Source organism: Schistocerca nitens, chromosome 2 (assembly GCF_023898315.1).
Source record: "Schistocerca nitens isolate TAMUIC-IGC-003100 chromosome 2, iqSchNite1.1, whole genome shotgun sequence".
In the NCBI taxonomy this organism is placed as follows: domain Eukaryota; kingdom Metazoa; phylum Arthropoda; class Insecta; order Orthoptera; family Acrididae; genus Schistocerca; species Schistocerca nitens.
The window spans coordinates 400,220,181-400,243,652 of NC_064615.1; the positions used below are offsets into that span (position 1 = coordinate 400,220,181).

General features: G+C 42.4%; 1 protein-coding gene across 1 annotated transcript in view; it reads left to right on the forward strand.

Annotated features, from left to right (window-relative positions):
- Positions 1-23,472, forward strand: part of LOC126235049 (uncharacterized) — a 127,421-nt gene that overhangs the window by 35,615 nt on the left and 68,334 nt on the right. Inside the window, exons 4-5 of the mRNA XM_049943785.1 lie at positions 14,772-15,032; positions 22,424-22,731. Coding sequence (XP_049799742.1) covers positions 14,772-15,032; positions 22,424-22,731 — 569 coding nt within the window. The remainder of the gene's footprint in view (positions 1-14,771; positions 15,033-22,423; positions 22,732-23,472) is intronic.

The window sequence follows — 23,472 nt, forward strand, 5'->3', positions numbered from 1 at the left end:
CGGGCGAAGTCAGAACAAAAGTTGAAACGTAATGTCTTCTTCCGATAGTTGTGCGCCATGGTGGTCTAGAAGGGAAAAAAACGGCACTTACAGCGGCCGAAGTAAACACAAACACACCGTGCGCGCCTCGCCCGCAGCGCTCTGGCGCGTGACCGCCTCGCAGTACTGCCGACGGCAGACTGCCCACTCAGCTACCGGCGTCGGACGATAAAAGTGTAAAAACGTAATTGTGCAATAATGTGATGCACTGCTAATAGATTAGATATGACAAGATATAGTCTCAGGATAAAATAAAGTATAGAGGATACAATTAATTTACAAAAATAAATTATGTGAGAAGTGAACTTGATCCTCTCTCGTTATCATGTATAAAACTTACAGTATCATAAAAAAACGTCCGGAGCTCTGATAAAACTTGTTACATAGCATTTGTGAAGTGCTAGCAAAATATTCCAGAAACAAATTAAGTAAAGATGAAAGTAAAAAGTGGTAGCGCATATTATTCTTCCATGTTTCCAAATGAAAACGTCGTAAGCACCATAAATACTATAAAATCAGCGTACGCACATTTCTGTACAAAATTTTAGGGTAATAAACCCACATCAGATGGGAAAGGTAATTTTCCCTAGTTACTTTCTGTCATTTGCACATAAAATAGAGTGGAAAATATTTAAAAATTTTCTACTTCTTAAATCAGTCTGAGCATTAAGTAAGTCAGGATGATTTTTAATGTAGCTGTAACTGTTCGAGAATGTTCATGATTCTACTTTTAGGCACTGTATGTACGAGTAGTCTTGCAAGAGCTGATATATGCTGTTCACCATTTTTATCATCTCTTAAATGTTTCCAGAAGGTAGAGGTACTGCTCTCCGAGTGTGTATTACGTACTTTAAACTTGTCGCTGAGCGCCCGCCCAGCTTGTCCAATATATCATTTTGTGCATGTGCCACGTTCTGTGCTTTATAGCCTGATCTTGCAAACTGGTTGGTTTTACCAGAGCTGTGTCTGATTTTCTTCTGTTTAAAAACTGATCCCTATGTTGGTTTCCTTGAATAGCTGCGCAGTTTTATCCAAGACCGCACCTAAGCATGGTAATTTGGCAAACTTAATCCTTTTGTACTTAGCACTTTCTCATACTAGTGTAATTTTGTCGGTTATATCACACGGTCGTTTTCAACTTTCTGCTCAAATAGTTCAATAATCTTTTGCGCTCTGAAACCGTTGTTAATAGCTACTCTTTGCAAGATAACAAGTTCCCTTTTTACTTCATCATCGTCTAGAGCCAGGTTCATTAGCATATGTAACATAGAGATAAAATAGGCTCGGTTATGGCACACTGGACAGCAGGAATCGTTATTTATTGTGCAATCTCTAGCGGCTGGCTTACGGAAAATTCCACATTTGTGTTGGCTGTTGATATCTGAAATTTGGAGGTCTAGGAAGCTTTTACTTCGGTTAATTTTCATTACTTTTGTAAATTTCATATTGGGATGTAAGCTATTAAGTTGGTCACGTATTATATCTATATTGCTAAGAAGCTATGCGAAAAAGTGTGGCGTAAAGAACAGAAGTCTGCCAGTTCTAGTATCATCTCTCTCTGGTCTCAACATGAATGGGGTGTTTTAGTGCACGGGATCCGAATTTCGGAGCACCTCGCCTTACTGCTAGTCTTAATTATTATTAAACCGAGCGCATTAAATTCACTTTTAGGGAAACACGTTCGTAACACGACTGTTTCACGAATCCAAACACTTCCTAATGGTGTGACGCAAGAGTGAAAGCTTTGTTTTAAATGTTAACGCCTTTTTAAGAATCCCAAGGTTAACGTACAGTTTGCTTAAGCAACGTAGTCGATCACCAGCCCCAATATCTGTCGTTCATAATAGACGCTTTCCAATGCCATGCACTGTAATCCAGGCTTGTGGCTGTGCTAGCAACAGACAAGGCTCCCTTCACGATATTGGCCGCCTCGCTCCAGTCGCAGAGTTCACTCTATCCGTCTGTCTGCGCAGAGGGACGGCTAGTCTCGCAACGACACTCTCTCTATCGGTGACCACAGTTACTTCCAGAGATTTAATTCTTACTCAGCACCCGTCTCACTCTGTGATTGTCCTGCATCGTCTTACTCTGATCATCGGTTGTACACGGGGTGATTCAGCTGCCCCTACCGAAGTCGTTTTATGCAACCCGTAACGATATATTCAGCCTTCAAAAACCAACCGCCCGTTTTTATATTCTCTCAGTTGCTATGTGTGGACTATTAATCCTACAGAAGAAATGGACAGGACCTTTATGTAAAAAAAATTAAATGTAGTTAAATTTTGTACTGGGATACGTTTTAGCCGCAGAGCACGGATTTCGATGGTTGGTTGATGCGGGGATGGGAACCAAACAGCGAAGTCATCGATCCCATCGAATTATGGAAGAATAGGGAACCATCCTGGCATTTGCCTGGAGCGATTTAGGGACTGTTTTCGAATTTCTCAAGAAAAACTTAGAAAAGTAATCTTCAAACGCACCCCGACTCCCACATTCACCGGTCAGGATTTCTAATATTTTGCGATGACACGCTCTCCTACCACTGTAAAAATATTGCAAGAATTATTTCACACATTCGACTTTTTTGGCCTTTATTCACTGGCCTTACTAAGCCATCGGCTTAGTAGAGCACTTTGACATTTGTGTAACCTTAACTAACAATTTTGCGAGTTTTAACAGCATAAAGTAAGCATTGTATTGTTGTATTCGTCAGGGCTATTGTGCTTGTAAGCGCTACGTTTAGATCGAATGGTCAGCGCAAATAGGTTCCACGTAAAGTTTTCAAAACTTGTTTCTCTTTCATTGCCCTCCCTGGCACGTTTCAGTTAGTAATGTTAACGAATAGCCCAATCAATAGAGACCAAAAAAAGGTCGAATATCGGGAATAGTTCGCATAGACGAAAAATTTTGTACGTTGGTAGGACGGAGTGCCACGAACAACATATTAAAAATCCTGACTGGTGAGGAATGAGTGTGGGGTGGAGGGCGTTTGAAGACTTTTACAAGTTTCTCTTTATTAACTGGAAAACCGTGGCCTTCAGAGATAACGTATCCCACAGCAAAATTTAACTACATTAAATTTCCTACAAAAGATCCTTTTCATTTTTTTTCTGAAGGACCATTAGGTTGCGCGTATCGATAGAGAGAATATGAAACTATCGCGCGTGGTTTTGGACGGCCAGATATAGCTTTGCGGGTTGCATAAAACAACCTCGGCAAGGACTACTGAATCTCACTGTATACGCACCGCATTATTTCATGTTTTTCATAACAACCGAATGGCGGCTCGATCATAACTTAGCGTAATCGATAACGCGTAAGGGCTCAGATTTACATTACATGTATTCCCCTGCTGATTAAGGTACAGTTCTCCACATCATAGACATATAAATACTAATTTATAATGATGAAAAACGCACACACTTTTAAACTTAATGTTGTTTTTGACGATTTCGATATTACGCGGTGAGAAGCGATATAAATCTGATATGAATCTCTGGTTTCAGTTCTTCTACCTTTCACTTTTCGTTGGCGATTGACACGAGAGAGAGAACGGTGGCTGCCTTCCACCGCTATAAAGCTGGAACTGTTTCGGTATCAATAACTCGCCAGACTTGGCGTGACTTTCTGTATATTTCACGCGAGCACGGCTTGGCGTGGAGGCTGGCAGAAGGCGAGATCTGGCGCTTTCATGCCTTTCCGCAAGCAGCACCCTCTGCGGGACAGACGTAAATAACGGAGAGGCGGGAGGGCCGTATTCCCCTGGCGGGTGCTTATTCTGCTCTGCCGACGCGCAAGTTATTCGAATTTCCATGGGCCGAGGAAAAAGAGCGCAAATGGACGAGAAAATATTCTCCCCAGCGAAACCTAGCGACCAGGCGCGAACACCAGGGGGTGGGAACTGATCCGGGCGTAGTTGCCCTGGATGTTATATGAAACGCGTTAAGAGCTCGCCACACAGGCTTTGAGTGATTGTGAAAATTGCTTTCGTATAGCAGCGCCTGTTTTCAAAACCCCACACGGGTGAAGTGTTTCGATGCAGTCCATTCTGGAACCCCACCAAGTCTTAAATGGAAGTCCACGTCGACCTGTACTTCGTTTTCTTTTTCCTTCTTTAATGTTTTCGTTTCTGTCACTATATGGCCACGGGTATTTCTTTTTCTTTTTTTGTTTGAATAAACAGTACCACTGACGAAAGAGCCGTAACCACCAATGATAAGACGTAAATTAATAAAGATATATAACCTCAAAATCAATGTGACCTGATGTTCCTCGTCGATATTTGGTCATTGTTTCAACCGCTGTGCCACTTCTGTTGCTATATAGTCTTATCCTGGTGACGGACAAAATCATTGCGTATGGTAGCGAACTTTCTCGATATCGAAATAACGACTGTACGATAAATTTACTGAAACCCTAGAAGCTAAGCAATCACGTGCTCCGTTCAAGAAACTAGTAAATCTGTCTGCACATTTAGAGTTTTTCTTTCAGTTTGTATTTACATGCTAATTTGACAGTCCTGTGATATTCCATCAATTCAACATATTTACGATTTTGACCAGATGTCATTAAACGGTCTTGTCTTGCTTTAAGACACTATCTTGCTTTAGGGATCCATAACTTGTTCGCCATACTGTGGCACATAATAGGCCCACGAAATCAAATTTCACTTACTTACATGTGAGGCTTCCTTACTTTCGTTAATCGTTAAACCTCGATGTTACTGTTCCGAATATTGATTATAGAACTGGATAGACATTTTTATTTCTTGGAAAGCGACTATACATGCTCTGTAAGACGAAAAAAGAGTGCTCCTTTCCTTTTGCAAAGTATGTGAAGTCCTCGTTGTGTCAGAAGGTACTGCCGAAAAATGCGCACTGAAGATCCGCCGATTTCGAATGTAATCTGTTGTCATTGGAGCGATCTGAAAGTTAGTAAGTATTTCTTGAGTAAAAGAGAAATATTAGAAGTTATACGTACGACTGCAAGTATTAGTTGATAGTGAGTAGGATAATTATTTTACCTAGGATATCAGTGCTATAGGGCTATACTTAGCTTTGTGTATAGTGTATTGACAGGGACCTAGAAACGAAGGAGAGGCTTCGTCCCGCCGTAGCCCTCAGTGGTCCACAACCCCACAACAGGCCACAGCAGTCCACTGCCACGCCACACCGAACCCAAGGTTATTGTGCGGTTCAGCCCCTGGTGGACCCTCCCGGGAATGTCTCATACCAGACGAGTTTAACCCCAAATGTTTGCGTGGTAGAGTAATTATGCTGTACGCTTATGTGGAAACATAGCTCCTTACCAACGTTTGCTCAGCATGGAAGCACGTTGCAGGACATTCACTGCTGTCCGTGATGATAACGCACCCTATTGAGAACCATATCCGGCGTTTTTCAATGTCTAGACGACCATCATGAATCCCGCTGACGTCATTGTAATTACTATGAATAAAAATGTCATTTCTGTCCATCTCATTGCGTATTTCTTTCAGTTACCTTCCGTACTATATTGTAGCAGTTCTTTCTATGCATGGTACAACTTCTATCGAGTTATGTTGCTTGACAGTGTCACATCACGCGAAAATTACTTTTCTTCTTAATTTTTGCCCACCAGTGTATTTGATGTCTTAGCTGCTTCAACCTTTATTTAACGTTCACATACGACGGATGAAAGACTGTAAGATTCACAAGTAGATAATCTTTCGATTAAGAATAAATCACTATTTAGTGAATCACGGATGATCATATGTATAAAAAAACATTATGGATAAGTGATTCGAGTATGTGGATCTACCTCACCTTCGGAAAACGGAACACCAGCGAACAGGAATGAAACACAATTCAGAATTAAAATGTGCGAGGTGGACGCTTCAGAGAAGAAGCACATGTGCTTTCCGTGCGAAGAGAATATTGGGTATGCCTTAATAAACGTCATTGCTAGAGGGTGGTACTACATATTTCACCAGAGGTACAATCGCAGCGGTTAGTCATTACTGCGAAGTATAACATTCTCGAGGAATTTAATATCGTACTGTTTCACCGGCGACCCCATTGGTGGCAGGTATGCGGCTTTTTATGAGAAAGGGGTACATTAAACGGCGGCGCCCCGGCCGTCCTCGGCAACATTTCTTGCGGAGAGTAATGAAGTGGTGGTGGGAGGCGTCCCAGACACGGTGTATGAACTCCTTTGCTGAAGTTCTCCTCGGGGCTTGTCAGATGCAGTGAGAAAGAGAGAGGGAGAGAGACTAAATAGAGAAGCAGAGTATCAAAGCTAGTTCTCATGAACAGTAATTTTAAAAAACAGTCTCAAAACTAGCGTCAGTAGGGTGGCCTGCATTCTACGACAATCATATTTTTGCTTAATTTATGAATACGAAATTACTATCAGGAATGTATCATAATTAACTGACGCGGTGAATTTAAGTGGTAACATGAGCAAAAACGTTCCACTAAAAACAAAATCTAAATTTCATTACCATCCATTAATTATTTTTGGGTGTTGTGATTTTTTTGTCTGCAAGTGTATTTGTCAGCACAACATACCCTTCAGCACCCTTACAAATTTTTCATACTGCTTCTGACCACTCTGTATAGCTCGATGTTAACAGTCTCTATAGTTGGGCTATGAGACAACACCTAAAGCTCTTTGATTTTGAATGGTTCTCTCTGGACCTTTTTGATGTAATGAACATACCAGATGATTGTGACATAGTTCATATTTTAGAAGTGGTCCTTAAGTATCCAGTGAACTTCACTCTCCTCTAAAATAATGACATGAGAAAATGGTACCACCCATAAGCAAGAGTTCCCAAGAAGCTGATTTCTATGTAAGCATAGGCTTCCGCGGCCATTGTCACAGTCAATAAAATTCTTCTGAGCCTTTGACAGCATTGGCAGTGTGTAAGACTACCGAAGTTTCGGCCACTATTGCAAGTGACCTTCTTCAATATGTTGTTGTTGTTGTTGTGGTCTTCAGTCCTGAGACTGGTTTGATGCAGCTCTCCATGCTGCTCTATCCTGTGCAAGCCTCTTCATCTCCCAGTACCTACTGCAGCCTATATCCTTCTGGATCTGCTTAGTGTATTCATCTCTTGGTCTCCCTTTACGATTTTTACCCTCCACGATGCCCTCCAGTACTAAATTGGTGATCCCTTGATGCCTCAGAACATGTCCTACCACCCGATCCCTTCTTCTAGTCAAGTTGTGCCACAAACTCCTCTTCTCCCCAATTCTATTCAATACCTCCTCATTAGTTATGTGATCTACCCATCTAATCTTCAGCATTCTTCTGTAGCACCACATTTCGAAAGCTTCTATTCCCTTCTTGTCTAAACTATTTATCGTCCATGTTTCACTTCCATACATGGCTACACTCCATACAAATACTTTCAGAAATGACTTCCTGACACTTAAGTCTATACACGATGTTAACAAATTTTTCTTCTTCAGAAACGCTTTCCTTGCCATTGCCAGTCTACATTTTATATCCTCTCTACTTCGACCATCATCACTTATTTTGCTCCCCAAATAGCTAAACTCCTTTAGTACTTTATGTGTCTCATTTTCTAATCTAATTCCCGCATCATCACCCGACTTAATTCGACTACATTCCATTATCCTAGTTTTGCTTTTGTTGATGTTCATCTTATACCCTCCTCTCAAGACACTGTCCATTCCGTTCAACTGCTCTTCCAAGTCCTTTGCTGTCTCTGACAGAATTACAATATCATCGGCGAACCTCACAGTTTTTATTTCTTCTCCATGGATTTTAATACCTACTCCAAACTTTTCTTTCGTTTCCTTCACTGCTTCCTCAATATTCAGATTGAATAGCATCGGGGAGAGGCTACAACCCTGTCTCACTCCCTTCCCAACCACTGCTTCCCTTTCATGTCCCTCGACTTTTATAACTGCCATCTGCTTTCTGTACAAATTGTAAATAGCCTTTAGCTCCCTGTATTTTACCTCTGCCACCTTCAGAATTTGAAAGAGGGTATTCCAGCCAACATTGTCAAAAGCTTTCTCTAAGTCTACAAATGCTAGAAACGTAGGTTTGCCTTTCCTTAATCTTTCTTCTAAGATAAGTCGTAGAGTCAGTATTGCCTCACGTGTTCCAATATTTCTACGGAATCCAAACTGATCTTCGCCGAGGTCGGCTTCTACCAGTTTTTCCATTCGTTTGTAAAGAATTCGTTAGTATTTTACAGCTGTGACTTATTAAACTGATAGTTCGGTAACTTTCACATCTGTCAACACTTGCTTTCTTTGGAATTTGAATTATTATATTTTTCTTGAAGTCTGAGGGAATTTCGCCTGTCTCATACATCTTGCTCAGCTGATGGTAGAATTTTATCATGACTGGCTCTCCCAAGGCTGTCAGTAGTTCTAATGGAATGTTGTCTACTCCCGGGGCCTTCTTTCGACTTAGGTCTTTGAGTGCTCTGTCAAAGTCTTCACGCAGTATCATATCTCCCATTTCATTTTCATCTACCTCCTCTTCCATTTCCATAACATTGTCCTCAAGAACATCGCCCCTGTATAGACCCTTTATATACTCCTCCCACCTTTCTGCCTTCCCTTCTGTGCTTAGAACTGGGTTTCCATCTGAGCTGTTGATATTCGTACAAGTGGTTCTCTTTTCTCCAAAGATCTCTTTAATTTTCCTGTATGCAGTATCTGTATTACCCCTCGTGAGATAAACCTCTACATCCTTACATTTGTGTCCTAGCCATCCCTGCTTAGCCATTTTGCACTTCCTGTCGATCTCATTTTTGAGACGTTTGTATTCCTTTTTCCCTGCTTGACTTGCTACATTTTTGTATTTTCTCCTTTCACCAATTAAATTCAGTATTTCTTCTGTTACCCAAGGATTTCTACTAGCCCTCGTCTTTTTACCTACTAGGTCCTCTGCTGCCTTCACTACTTCATCCCTCAGAGCTACCCATTCCTCTTCTACTGTATTTCTTTCCCCCATTCCTGTCAATTGTTCCCTTATGCTCTCCCTGAAACTCTGCACAACCTTTGGTTCTTTCAGTTTATCCAGGTCCCATCTCCTTAAATTTCCAAATTTTTGCAGTTTCTTCACTTTTAATCTACAGTTCATAACCAATAGATTGTCGTCAGAATCCACATCTGCCCCTGGAAATGTCTTACAATTTAAAATCTGGTTCCTAAATCTCTGTATTACCATTATATAATCTATCTGAAACCTTTTAGTATCTCCAGGGTTCTTCCATGTATACAGCCTTCTTTCATGATTCTTGAACCAAGTGTTAGCTATGATTAAGTTATGCTCTGTGCAAAATTCTACCAGGCGGCTTCCTCTTTCATTTCTTAGCCCCAATCCATATTCACCTACTACGTTTCCTTCTCTTCCTTTTCCTACTGTCGAATTCCAGTCACCCATGACTATTAAATTTTCATCTCATTTCACTACCTGAATAATTTCTTTTATCTCATCAGACATTTCATCTATTTCTTCATCATCTGCAGAGCTAGTTGGCATATAAACTTGTACTACTGTAGTAGGCATGGGCTTTGTGTCTATCTTGGCCACAATAATGCGTTCACTATGCTGTTTGTAGTAGCTAACCCACACTCCTATTTTTTTTATTCATTATTAAACCTACTCCTGCATTACACCTATTTGATTTTGTATTTATAACCCTGTATTCACCTGACCAAAAGTCTTGTTCTTCCTGCCACCGAACTTCACTAATTCCCATTATATCCAACTTTAACCTATCAATTTCCCTTTTTAAATTTTTTAACCCACCTGCCCGATTACGGGATCTGAAATTCCACGCTCCGATCCGTAGAACGCCAGTTTTCTTTCTCCTGATAACGATGTCCTCTTGAGTAGTCCTCGCCCGGAGATCCGAAAGGGGGACTATTTTACCTTCATAATATTTTACCCAAGAGGACGCCATCATCATTTAATCATACAGTAAAGCTGCACGCCCTCGGGAAAAATTACGGCTGTAGTTTCCCCTTGCTTTCAGCCGTTCGCAGTACCACAACAGCAAGGCCGTTTTGGTTAGTGTTACAGGGCCAGATCAGTCAATCATCCAGACTGTTGCCCTTCAATATATATATATATATATATATATATATATATATATATATATATATATATATATATATATATAAGATTACTGTTGAGACAATGCTTTAAAATCCTTTAGTGAATTATATAGTTTTCTATCTATGATATCGAAATCAGCTTGAGTTAATAAAATTCTTCTATATCTGTGACCGCATTTTTGATGTGTAAGACTTCCGACTTTTCGGCCACTAGTGCAAGTGATCTTACTCAGCGTGATGTTTTCCTAGTTAATATACATATAAAAACTAGGAAAATATCACGCTGAGTAAGATCACTAGTGGCCGAAAAGTCGGAAGTCTTACACATCAACAATGCGGTCACAGATATAGAAGAATTTTATTAACTCATGCTGATTTCGATATCATAGATAGAAAACTATGTAATTCACTAAAGGATTTTAAAGCGTTGTCTCAACAGTAATCTTATTCTAACAAGCGGACAGTACGATCGTCCCTTCACAGATCTGATTCATATTGACAGGCCCCTCGTGATTCTAGCAACAGATACGCGTTGCAGGCCACGAAGTTATGTGATGACCAGCAACCCTTTAGAAATGTAAATCAACTTCGTTTTGCTGTAGACACGTTCAGAAACCCAACCACAAGAAAAACTCGGCGTTTTTTTATATGCGCTCTATGTCGCAATAATTATTCTTTTTTATGTGTCTACGATCAGTATCATCCCAATTCCTACAGTGCTCCATATGTTACACATTGTACTTGTCACAATATAATAAATAAATGACTATACCCATTCTATTCGATGTTTTTGGTTATCTTTTTATTTCCAGTTTCTTTGCGACAAAGTTTTGCTCCTGTTTTTCAGGATGATGAGCATTAAAACAGTAAAAAGACATTGATACTGTGCAAAGTCTTAATAAATCTGTTGTTAGAATTACGCTGAGATGAAAAAAAGAAATACCAGCATCAAGATTTGATCTAGAGACATCACTTTCATGAAACTATGCACTTACTCGCTCGGCTGCGATCTCCTTGAATACTGGAGGCCATACAAGGTACACAAGCACACCCAAAATTTCGAAACTCGATTTTCTGGAAAACGGTTGGGAGTTGAGTCTTTCTGTTTACATATGTTGAAATTCTTGTCATACACTATACATCCTGCCAATACGAATGACATCGGTGAGGGAAAGTTTATACGATCCCCTTTGAAGCAAAATTCACTGGACAATATCATACTTCCAAATTTTATGAATGAAATCGTACATCGATATTAATACTGGGGAATGTGTGAATGAAATAAACGATTTCGAAAAGATGCTTTTCAAGCTTATGAATAAGTGTTTTTGACGAAACTATGCAGAATGTGCAAAACAGGAGAGCTGTGAAGCAAGTAACAAGGTAGACGTGCTCTGATTGCAAGAATGAATTTCAAGTGCAGTGTCGTATTTAAGGCCGGCCGATATGGCCGAGCAGTTCTAGGCGCTTCAGTCTGGAACCGCGCGACCGCTAAGGTCGCTGGCTCGAATCCTGCCTCGGGCATGGATGTGTGTGATGTTTTGACAAATCCTTAGCTGCAGGAAAAGCTAATTGTATTCCTGAGACGCTTTATGTAGATTTCCATTATAGGTATATGATGAAACGTGCAACAAACGTTAAAATGTGTTACACCGATAAGGATAGCTTAATACATCACGTAACTACATCAAATGTTTATGATGATGATATTAAAAGTGATACTATGCCTCAATAAAAATAAAATAGGTTTAATGTAAGATGAATTATCGAAGGGCATTATTGTACGATTCATAGGACTCATAACAAAGAACTAAAACACAACGCGTAAAGCGTAGAGCGAAACATGTGGAACTCTCATAAGCTAAGGTATTAAGCCTTGATGTTTACCGAGAATTTGCATTACATTATGGTGATGAATCGACTGTTCAGCAAGGATAGTAAACAGAGGACATCTTGATGTAGGGAAATAAAATCTTTGCGACCTTTATTCAGTGTACTCAGCTGTACAGCAACTATTCTTCGCAGACAGGAGCGCGAACATATACGCAAATGTCAGCATTTGAGAATTGACATGTTGTTAAGCTCAAAGGAGCCAGCTGCAGTAATCGGTGAATCGTTCCACATTTGAATACGAGCGATGCCTCTGTCCGACAAAGTTGGCATGAATCTGTGAATCATGGCCGAACACAGCGTCAAGAAGCAAGCTGTCGACCTAGACAGAGGGCCCACCGTGAAGACCGAGCAATCGTCGGAGAGGCACTGAGAGCCCCGGCTTCTCCATTATCATCGATTCGACGTGCAACTCGTGCTTCACTGACCACAAGGACCGTTAGTTAACAGGCGGCTCACAGAAAGGGGTCTGAGCTCACGGTGCCCCTTGCGCCGACTACCATTGACCTCTGTACACCAACAAGCCCGTTTATGTGGTGTCGGTCACGCTCGGGCTGGAATCTCATTTACCGAAGATGAATTGTCATCAGTAATGAGGGTCGCTTCGAATTGGGATCCGATGGCCAGAAAAGACGTGTCTGGGGACGCCCAGCACAGCTGTGGGATACTAACCTGACTGTCACCTACCACACGGCCCGACAACCTGGAGTGATGGTGTGAGGTGCCATTTGATTTCATAGCAGGAACTTTTCGGTTGTCGTCCACGGCAGCCTTACAGCATAGCGGTACGTCGCGATATTCTGCCCCCCCCCCCCCTCTGTTAGTTGCCCTCCACGGCAAGCCACACTGGGCTTACACTTCAGCGAGAAGATGCCCTCCCACAGACGAGAGTTTCTACCGTTTGTCTTCGTACTTGCCAAACCCTATCTTGGCCACCAAAATATCCGAATCTCTCCCCAATTGAAAACGTTTGGAACATTATGGACAGGGCCTCCCACCTGTTCGGGAGTTTGACGATCTAACGCTCCATTTGGAGGGTACTGGGAACTGCAACCCTCAGGAGGACATCTAACAACTCTATCAGTCCATGCCAAGCCGAACGACTGCTTGCATAAGGGCCAAAGTTGAACCGACACGTTATTGACTTGCTCAGTTTCTGTAGTCCTTTCGCTTTAGTAAATTATCCATTTTTTCTGAATCTGTAACCATTTGTTTGCCTGTTCATGTACAACGCAACTACCGATTACGGATTTCCGTCGTATTCGGATAATTCTTTCGTGGTGTGTAGATTTTCCTGATTTACGGACACCAAAATATCTTCAAAATAGCTCTGAGCACTATGGGACTTAACAGCTATGGTCATCAGTCCCCTAGAACTTAGAACTACTTAAACCTAACTAACCTAAGGACAGCACACAACACCCAGCCGTCACGAGGCAGAGAAAATCCCTGACCCCGCCGGGAATCGAACCCGGGAACCCGGGCGTGGGAAGCGAGAACGCTACCGCACGACCACGAGATGCGGGCAAAATATCTTCCATCAGTGTAAATTTTGCCTGTTCAGTTGTGAACTGCTACGTTTTATCCTGCCAGGTGACATCTAGACTTACCTTATGACAAATTATTTTACGTATTGTGCCGTAATCGGGTCTCCAAATTATGCTCATACGCCCTTGAATGGTCACAGCTCGGTTTAGATCAAAAAATGGTTCAAATGGCTCTGAGCACTATGGGACTTAACATCTGAGGTCACCAGTCCCCTAGAACTTACAACTACTTAAACCTAACTAACGTAAGGGCATCACACACATCCGTGCCCGAGGTGGGATTCGACCCTGCGATCGTATCGGTCACGCGGTTCCAGACTGAAGCGCCTAGAACCGCTCGGCCACCACGGCCGGCGCCGCACTATCCAGTCAGATTAAATAAGGATCACTAGCCTAGTTTTTAATCCGCGAAACAGGGTTTAATTTCGCAACATAAGACATAAAAGTCAAGAACCACTGAAGCTAGGTAGCTTTTTGACTCTCAGGTATGTTCCTAGATCTGACCACAGGGTTGGGAAGATTTTAGTTGGTATCAAATAACTTTAGTAACTCCGTATCGTTCACTTAAACCGTACTGCAAAGCTATCTATTCGGTCCACGAAAGACTCTAAGATCTCTTTTAAAAAAAAAAACGAAAGAAACAGCGCTCACACATGCACAACATTTACCAAGGAGAAAACATACACAACATTCACAGAGAAAAAGAAACAGTGCCTGAGCAAAGATCGCCGCCGGTGGACGGGAACGCACTTCGGATTGTCTCAGTCTTCCGTATCGTACTTAGGGACTTGGTTGGTCACAATGGGTCGAGAGACCCAGACTTCAAAATACAGGGTGTGTCAAGAAGAATCATCCGACTTGGCAAATCTATATCTCTGAAACTAACAAACATATACAATGAATTTTGTTTTTTTATGAACGGGAAATTCAAATAGTGTTTCTTCATACCTTTCCATAGGTGTGCTATATGGCCCCATGAGATGTACGGCAAGGATCAGTGCGATATTCGAATTGTCATCAAGCTCTGTCGAGTGTATGTACGGACGTTTCGTTGAATCGTCCGCATGTTGACACTTGCTGATAGCCCAGCTTTGAAATCTGCAGCAATTTGCGGAAGGGCTGCTCGTTTTAGTATTTGCCACTGTGCTACTACGGCCAGCCCCCGGATGTATCGGTGAGTTACGGGCAGTGTTTCTCGTGCGGCCAGGTGATCCGCGAGAACTGGAACCTGAAGTACAGCGCGTGCTTCGTGCTGTGCCCGCTGGGCCGCAACCTGAGCGCGCCCTCCTCGGTGTCGGTGGTGAGCCGCCTGCGGCTGCCGCCCGCCAACCGCCTGCTGGTGCGCAACACGCCAACCGACCCCGAGCTGCGCAACGGCTCCGCGCAGGGGCAGTCGCAGCAGCAGCCGCCGACCCCGCCGGAGGGACTCGCCGTCTGCGTCAAGCCGCTGCACTTCTCCTACAACCAGGTGCGTGCCGCAACAGGCTGTAGTCGTCTGCATATAAAGGCAGGTGTTTCTTTCAGTGCCTTTTTTTAAATTTTTGTTTATATTATGGTTAAAAAACCCATGAAGTGAAGATCTCACATGAACTTGTCTTTATCTGGATGGATTACTCATTTCGGCTAACAATCTAACCATCTTCAGAACGTAAATGTTCTTCATCAGTGTTGGTGTCATTATGGTTTCACCCATCACTAAAATCTCCCTTAAAATGAAAACACCGTACATGTCAGCTTTTCATCGTTCGTGGGCAGTCGAACTGAAAGATGTAAAACAAAGGCATTACGCCGTTAAACCTTGGTAACTGACACAATCAGTATTCACTTCATCTCCTAAACAGCACTCCGCCTTTAGGCCACAAGTGGCCCATCGGGACAATCCGACCGCCGTGTCATCCTCAGTTGAGGATGCGGATAGGAGGGGCGTGTGGTCAGCACACCGCTCTCCAGGTCGTTATGATGGTTTTCTATGACCGGAGCCGATACTATTCGGTCGAGTAGATCCTCAATTGGCATCACAAGGCTGAGTGCACCCCGAAAAACAGCAACAGCGCATGGCGGCCCGGATGGTCACCCATCCGAGTGGCGGCCACACCCGACAGCGTTTAACTTCGGTGATCTGACGGGAACCGGTGTATCCACTGCGGCAAGGCCGTTGCCCATCTAGTATACAGGGTGTTTAAAAATTCATGGTACACTTCATCTCATATACAGGATGTTTCACAATCGGTGTACACACTTCTAGAGGTTGTAGAAGGGACTTAGTAAATCAAGTTTTACAAAGGAATTCATGTCCGGAAACGTCATCCAACGGCGCTGCAGAACGTCAGAATTATATTCGCCGGAACATGATGTTACAAACTTTCAAGGATTATGCAGAAGGATAAACACCGGGTGATCAAAAAGTCAGTATAAATTTGAAAACTTAATAAACCACGGAATAATGTAGATAGAGAGGTAAAAATTGACACACATGCTTGGAATGACTTGGGGTTTTATTTGAACAAAAAAAAAACAAAAACAAAGTTCACTAAATGTCCGGCAGATAGCGCTGGACAGCAAAACGTCAGTGACTGCGCATGACAATCGTGTATAAAAGGAGCTGTAATGAGAGGGAGAATCAGATGCGCCAGCAATCGCAGCATGTAGACGTTACCTGAAAAGGCGCTTTTAGTAAAGCTGTATTATCAGGATGGGAAATGTGCTAGTTCAGCGTTACGATCCTATCGGCATAGGAAGGGGATTCGAGCGGGTAAAGGTCCGTTGACAAATGCAGCTCTGGCGAGAATGATTTCGAAGTTCGAAGCCACGGGTCGTTTAGACGATAGACCCCGTATTGGCCGACCGAGCACAAGGCTTAATGCTGCTGAGGCAGTTCAGGAAGAAATGGAGACTGTAGTGGGTTCGTCTATGCACGGAGAAGTCAGCGTTCGTGCAGTCGCACGTCGCACCAGCATTCCATACACGACTGTTTGGTTGGCACTTAGGCGTACCCTCCGATGCTATCCGTACAAAATCCATCGGCATCATGAACTGGTAACTGGCGATTTAGTGAAGCGGAGGGCATTTGCAGTGTGGGCGTTTCAAAAGATGGCGGAAGATGACGATTGGTTGAGTAACGTGTTGTCGGCCGAAGAAGATCATTTCACACTCCGAGGGTCTGTGAACGACCACAACTGCAGAATTTGGGCTACCGAAAATCCTAAAACTGTCGTGGAAACTCCACTGCACGACGAGAAAGTCACGGTATGGGTTGGATTTCCCACATCTACCGTTATCGGCCTATTTTCTTCGAGGAAATGTGTGATTCTGGTTTTGTAACTGCTACCGTGAATGGTGAGAGGTACGCCGATATGTTACAGAATCGCATCATCCCCAGCCTGACTGATAAACACCTGCTGGAACGTACGATGTTTATGCAGGATGGCGCTCCACCCCATATTGCTAGACGCGTGAAAGATCTCTTGCGCGCGTCGTTTGGTGATGATCGTGTGCTCAGCCGCCACTTCCGTCATGCTTGGCCTCGCAGGTCCCCAGACCTCAGTCCGTGCGATTATTGGCTTTGGGGTTACTTGAAGTCGCAAGTGTATCGTGATCGACCGACATCTCTAGGGATGCTGAAAGACAACATCCGACGCCAATGCCTCACCATAACTCCGGACATGCTTTACAGTGCTGTTCACAACATTATTCCTCGACTACAGCTATTGTTGAGGAATGATGGTGGACATATAGAGCATTTCCTGTAAAGAACATCATCTTTGCTTTGTCTTACTTTGTTATGCTAATTATTGCTATTCTGATCAGATGAAACGCCATCTGTCGGACATTTTTTAACGTTTGTATTTTTTTGGTTCTAATAAAACTCCATGTCATTCCAAGCATGTGTGTCAATTTGTACCTGTCTATCTACATTATTCCGTGATTTATTCAGTTTTCAAATTTATACTGACTTTTTGATCACCCGGTATATCAAATTGAGGTAAGGGTCCATGTATCGGAAACGAAAGTGTTGAAAGTTATAGGTGAAAACCATTCTGATACCTTACAGTAGGAGATATGTACCACTAAGTTGTTGCGAGGATTGTAGGGTAGGCAACTTTCAGAGGTGATAGAATGGACCAGAACAAGAAGATATGTCCAGTAAACATGGACTCTGAAATGCATACCTTATGAGCTAGTGCAATAGAGATGTGTTTTTCACGAGCGAAGATGGACAAGTGCCCATAGCTCATCATGTATACACTTTTGAGCCCATATTTACTGGTCATTTTTTCCTGTCTTGGTCCATACTACCACATCTCAATGTTACATTCTCTACATTCCTAGCAACAACCGTGCTGTTACATGTATTTCACTGTCAGAGATATCAGAACGATATTCGCGTATAGCTTTGGACTTGTTCGTTTCAGAACCAGGGTCCCTTACTTCAAATTAACACATTTATTGGTCTCTGTCGTCCCTGAAAGTTCGTAACATAATTACGGAATCATTCTGTGTGTACATACATTTACAGGCGCCGGCGCCTGTAACTTTGACGCTTTGTGACGTCGTTGGATGACGTTTCTGGATAAGGGTTACCATGTGAAACTTGATGTACTAAGTCCTTTGTACGACCTCTAGAAGTGTGAAAGATGAATTGTGAAACACCCTGTAAGTGATGATCTCTGTTACGAGATGAAGTAAAAAGTACTGATTGTGTCAGTTACCAATGTTTAATGGCATAACGCCTTTGTTTTACACTGCCCACGACCGATAAAAAGATGTGACGTGTGGCGTTTTCATTTTAAGAGAGATTTTAATGATGTGTGAAGCCGTAGTAACACCAGCACTAACCAAGAATGTTTTACGATCTGAAGATGGATAGATTGTTAGCCTAAAATGTTAATCCAGCCGCATGAAGAAGATTACATGTCAGATTTTGACTTAATAGGCTTTCACATGTTAATATAAATCAAATATTTAAAACAGATAACGTATCTCCTGGTTGACAATGTCAACGAACTTGCTTTTTTTACACGTTTTTCTAATAGGAGTCAGCGGCAATGAGCTGCCCTGTTAATGGACTGCAATCGAGTCTACCGATGAAAATAATATGTTCCCTAACCGTTGTTGTATACAACTATTCCTTAGATTTTGTTGTGCCGATTTACTATTTATTATTTGCAACAAAAATTGAGGCTTAAAACTGAACCTGAAAAGGTGAGTTCAGGCTGTTTATTTTCAGGATTCCCTTCACTGGTTAAAAGAGGGAGGGTGTTACAATAAACCATAAAGCACTTGCCTGATATTTATCAAACTTTGTGGATAAGTTCGTCAGATACTGAATGATTAAACTTTCGTTTCATTTGTAACTGAAGTCCATTATCAACGTCAGTATGAGTTGTGACCCAAACGGGCAAGAATACATCCCTACATTCGTTGTGGATTGGAAGGAAAACGAGACTCCTAACATCATCGTGAGGAAGACATATTGCGACAATTAATGGAGACTACTGTTTGGAATCTAGCATGAAAGTGTGCGTCTTCTCGTAACATTCAACGCATGCTCTATGCCTGACAAATCAGAGCAGGCCATTCAAGGATTTGTACATTCCTCAATGGTCTGTGGTGTGAAATGGAGCGCAGGGCCTTGTAGCATCTTACTGGAATATGCCCTTCGGTACCTTTCTTGATCATGAAAGGTATGACAATACATTTTCACAGGTAGTCGCGATCATTCAGGCTTCCTTCACCAATTACCAAATCGTTTCAGTTGTTATTTTCAGTGGTTACCCACACCACGGTTTCAAGAGTTGGATAGGTATGGGCCTCTAGAATCGCTACTTCTTGTGACCTTGCAACGTAACATCTACAGACACGTTGCCGTCGATGTGACCGCCACAAACGAAAGTGACACTCGCCGACTATACCATAAAATGCTATTCAGTGTCCTAGTCGTCTTTGGCTGAATAACAAGCAAGTCTCTGTCAGCGATAAAGGGCAGAGTGGAAACCCTGTATCTGATGAACCCTCCACCACCCCCTCCCCCCTCACATAACGCCTAGGCGTATTCCAGCTATTGTCATCCATCTATTCGCCAGAGACGATATTCTTGTGCTGCAGCCCCTCTGTAAAGGACTGCAGACTGTTGCAGTGAATGCACCTCAGTGCTATCATTTCACTTCAGCCAACAATCTGTGCGCTCTGTTGGTATAACTCTCCCATGTCCCTCACGCCGATGATTCGACGTTTCTGAAAATCCGGAGGAGCGCAGTAAGCTGCCACGTGCACGCCCTCTGGGTACGTTATTTGTGATTTCCACCGGAAAACTTGCAATAACATTAGACGCACACAATAGCCACTACTGTTCCTCTTAGAATGGCTTTAACTCTACTCAAAATACTCAAAATACATACCCGTGAGCGTGAAGTTTTAATCAACGTATCCCTAAGGTATGGAAATGTTGGACTATCGGTTTGGTATTGCTCAATCAAGACGTTCATGGTGTAACGTGTACTATTTTCGTAAGTGTATATTCCAGAAGAGACAGTAAAGGACTTGGAGGACAGGTGAACCGTATGGATAGTTTCTTAAAAAGAGGTTATAAGATGAGCATAAAAAACAAGGGTAATGCCTTTTACTCATATTAGGCGAAGCTGAGGAGATCAGATTAGGATATGAGATATTCAAAGAAGTCGATGAGTTGCGCTGTTTGTGCAGCAAACTGATGGTCGAAGTAATGAGGATCTGATACGTAGACTAGCCATAGCAAGGAACCTATTTCCGAAAAAAATGAATTTGTGGACATCGAATATAAATTTAAGTGTTAGTAAATCAATTCTGGAGGTATTTATACCCTTCAAAATGACGAGATAGCAACTAACACTTCATTCGTTTCGTGTAGATAGATGTCAAAGTTTCAGTAACTCATTATCCAGTTGTCTCTCTACCTACAGTAGTGATTTTTTTAAGTGGTCCTAGTCAATGCTTATCACAATAAACTTTAATGAACGTTTACAAAATCATTGTAGTAAAAGTGTGACATAGCTGAGTTAACCTTTACCCTACCTCACTCTGTACAACAGCTGTTGCTAACAAAGTCTGATAACTACAAAAGACTGGTATGTGACATGCTATTCAAGCCTTTCATGCATTATAACGTGTCACTGACATCTACACTTGGGTATTCAGTTAATTTGTAAGAGCAAATTTCCTTTTTCTTGTTTTTATCCCCTTCCAAAAACGAATAATTTATATGACAGATATTTTCCCCGTTAGAAACCTAATATTTGTTGGGATGATAAGATCTAACTAATGAAATGCAATAATTATACAAATATTCATCTTTGTTTTTCATTACTTACAAGAAAAATAATTCAATAATAAAAAATAAGCCCATTTCAAATCCAATACAATGCAGTCAGCCTATGTATCATTTCTTCATAAGGAAATCCAACCCCATGGTAACTTTATAATATTCTTGATCCACACTATGCATGTTCTCGTACTTGAACATGTCACTGACATATCTCTTCTTATCTTGTGCTAATAATAGTTCAATGTTGTGCAATTTTTGGTCTAATCAACTATCCAGTCAATGCTGTACATTCATTATGTTCAGAAGCGAAAGTTGTGCCGTTTGCTCGTATCCCTTCTCGGTGAAATTAAGAGTTGACCTTTTATAGTTCCGATAGCGCTTGAGTGCGTGTTGTTCGGTATGAAATATGTGCTAGACTTTGTCTCAAGTCCAACGATTTTTGAAGAAAATATCCGCTCCAATTGCACTTTTCTTTTTATTTAAAGCCACGGCCGGTTTCCACCCCTAAGACTATTATTTAATCGTATATATGAGCGCCCTGAGAGGGCATATTCATGTATTTAGTTACGTTTCAGTGGAAAAATCTGCACTGCTTTCAACATCTGAATTTTCTGGGTTATGTGGTGAACCGGAACCTTCAAATGATTCAGCTATCGAATCATTATTTGCATCCATTATTATTTATTATTAACACTATACAAACAGTGAACAAGAGCAGCAATGCTTTTAATGATTTTCGAATAACAGAAGCAATGCTGAGCTGCCAAAAAGGTGGTTCTGAAATCACTCACTACAGCACTCGTAACTCTGTCGTTCATAAGTAAAATTCACCTGTAGAAACACGTTTTCATCTGTCAAATAGAAACTCGTTTTGCCAACGATTCAAACAAAGTGATATCAGTTGCAACTTCGAATTTCTTGTAACTCGGCTATTTCTCCACAAACAGCAGCACGTATACGAGTACGTTCTACTTGTAGCAGAAGTCAGAATCTTGTCACACTAACAACTCATCTTTTCTATTTTGTCAGTTGGAACATTGTCATTCGAAAGGATCGATTCGTCTAGAGTGTTGAAGTGAAACGTGGTCAATAATCCGTTCAGACAGGAGCATAATAAAAGCTTTTAAAATGATGTTCAATAGAAGAATGTAGAAGAATAGTTGGGTAGTTCGGTACTGATGAGGAGATACTGAATGTGCCTGTGGAGAAGAGACATTTACAGCACAACTTGGCTAAAAGAAGGGATAGATTGATCGGATTTACTCTGACGCATCAAGAAATTGTCGGTTTCGTATTGGTGAGGGTGGGGGGAGAGCAAAGGATACAGTAAGTAGGTTCAAATGGATGTAGGTTGCGATAGTTATTCGGAGACAGAGAGGCGTCCTTAAGATAGATTAGCTAAACGACCGGCATCAAACTAGTCTTCGGGCTGAAGACCGCAACATTAGCAACATGTAAGACGTGATGCCCTTTTCAGGTTCTATCCCTCGTGTACATATCAGACACGACAAGAGTAGTGTTGCAGACGAGTGAGACTTGTGTGCTGGTCGGTGCGACAGGCGCTGCAGCTGGTGGAGTTCCTGGAGCTGAACTCGGTGCTGGGCGCGCGCCACTTCACGCTGTACAACCACACGCTGGGCCCGGCCGTCGACTGCGTGCTGCGCGACTACGTGGCTCGCGGCACCGTCACGCTGCTGCCCTGGCAGCTCAACATGGCCTCGCAGAAGGAGATCCGCACCGAGGGCCTGTTCGCCGCGCTCAACGACTGCCTGTACCGCAGCATGTACCGCTACTCGCACGCCGCCCTCATAGACCTCGACGAGTTCATCATCCCGCGCCACAACGACACCATCCCCCAGCTGCTCAGGTGAGCTCCCGCTGCCGGCCGTTCTGTTACGTGGTCGCACTTCTCTTTCGCATTCTTATTTCTCTTTCATTTGATACAGAGACAGAGAAACCACGGTGGAGGAAAACAACCTGACAGTAAGACCAACCAGGGGGCGTAGAATCAAACTGTACTTTCCAAATAGCCAGAGATCCGAGACGCATTGTTTTGCAGATTCTGTTCATAAAACGACAGCCGATCGGCAACTTGCTAGCGGAAGTGGATCCGGTAGACGAAGACACTTCCGTGTATCAGTGTGGTTTTGTGCGGCTAATCAGCTGTTTTGTTATGTAATGGTGCATGTGCTCCGTTGTTCCATGTTGCAGCGTGTTCTCCATACAGTAGTAAAAGTCGAAACATTTTAACTCTGAAAACGTCTTATACACTCTAATACACAAAAAGACGCACCACAAAAGAGTGAACCGAATGCCACGGGAATTGGTAGATGTCATGTGTATGTACAGAAAAACAGAAAAACAGATAAACAGATGATTACAACTTCAGGAAAATTGGATGACTTATTCAAGAGAAACAGCACCACTGATTGAGAAAGTCAGTACGCTGGGCCCGGTAGCTGTGGCCGAGTGGTTCTAGGCGCTTCAGTCCGTAACCGCGCGACCGCTACGGCCGCACGTTCGAATCCAGCCTCGGGCACGGATGTGTGTGATGCCCTTAGGTTAGTTAAGTAATTCTAAGTCTAGGGGACTGATGACCTCAGATGTT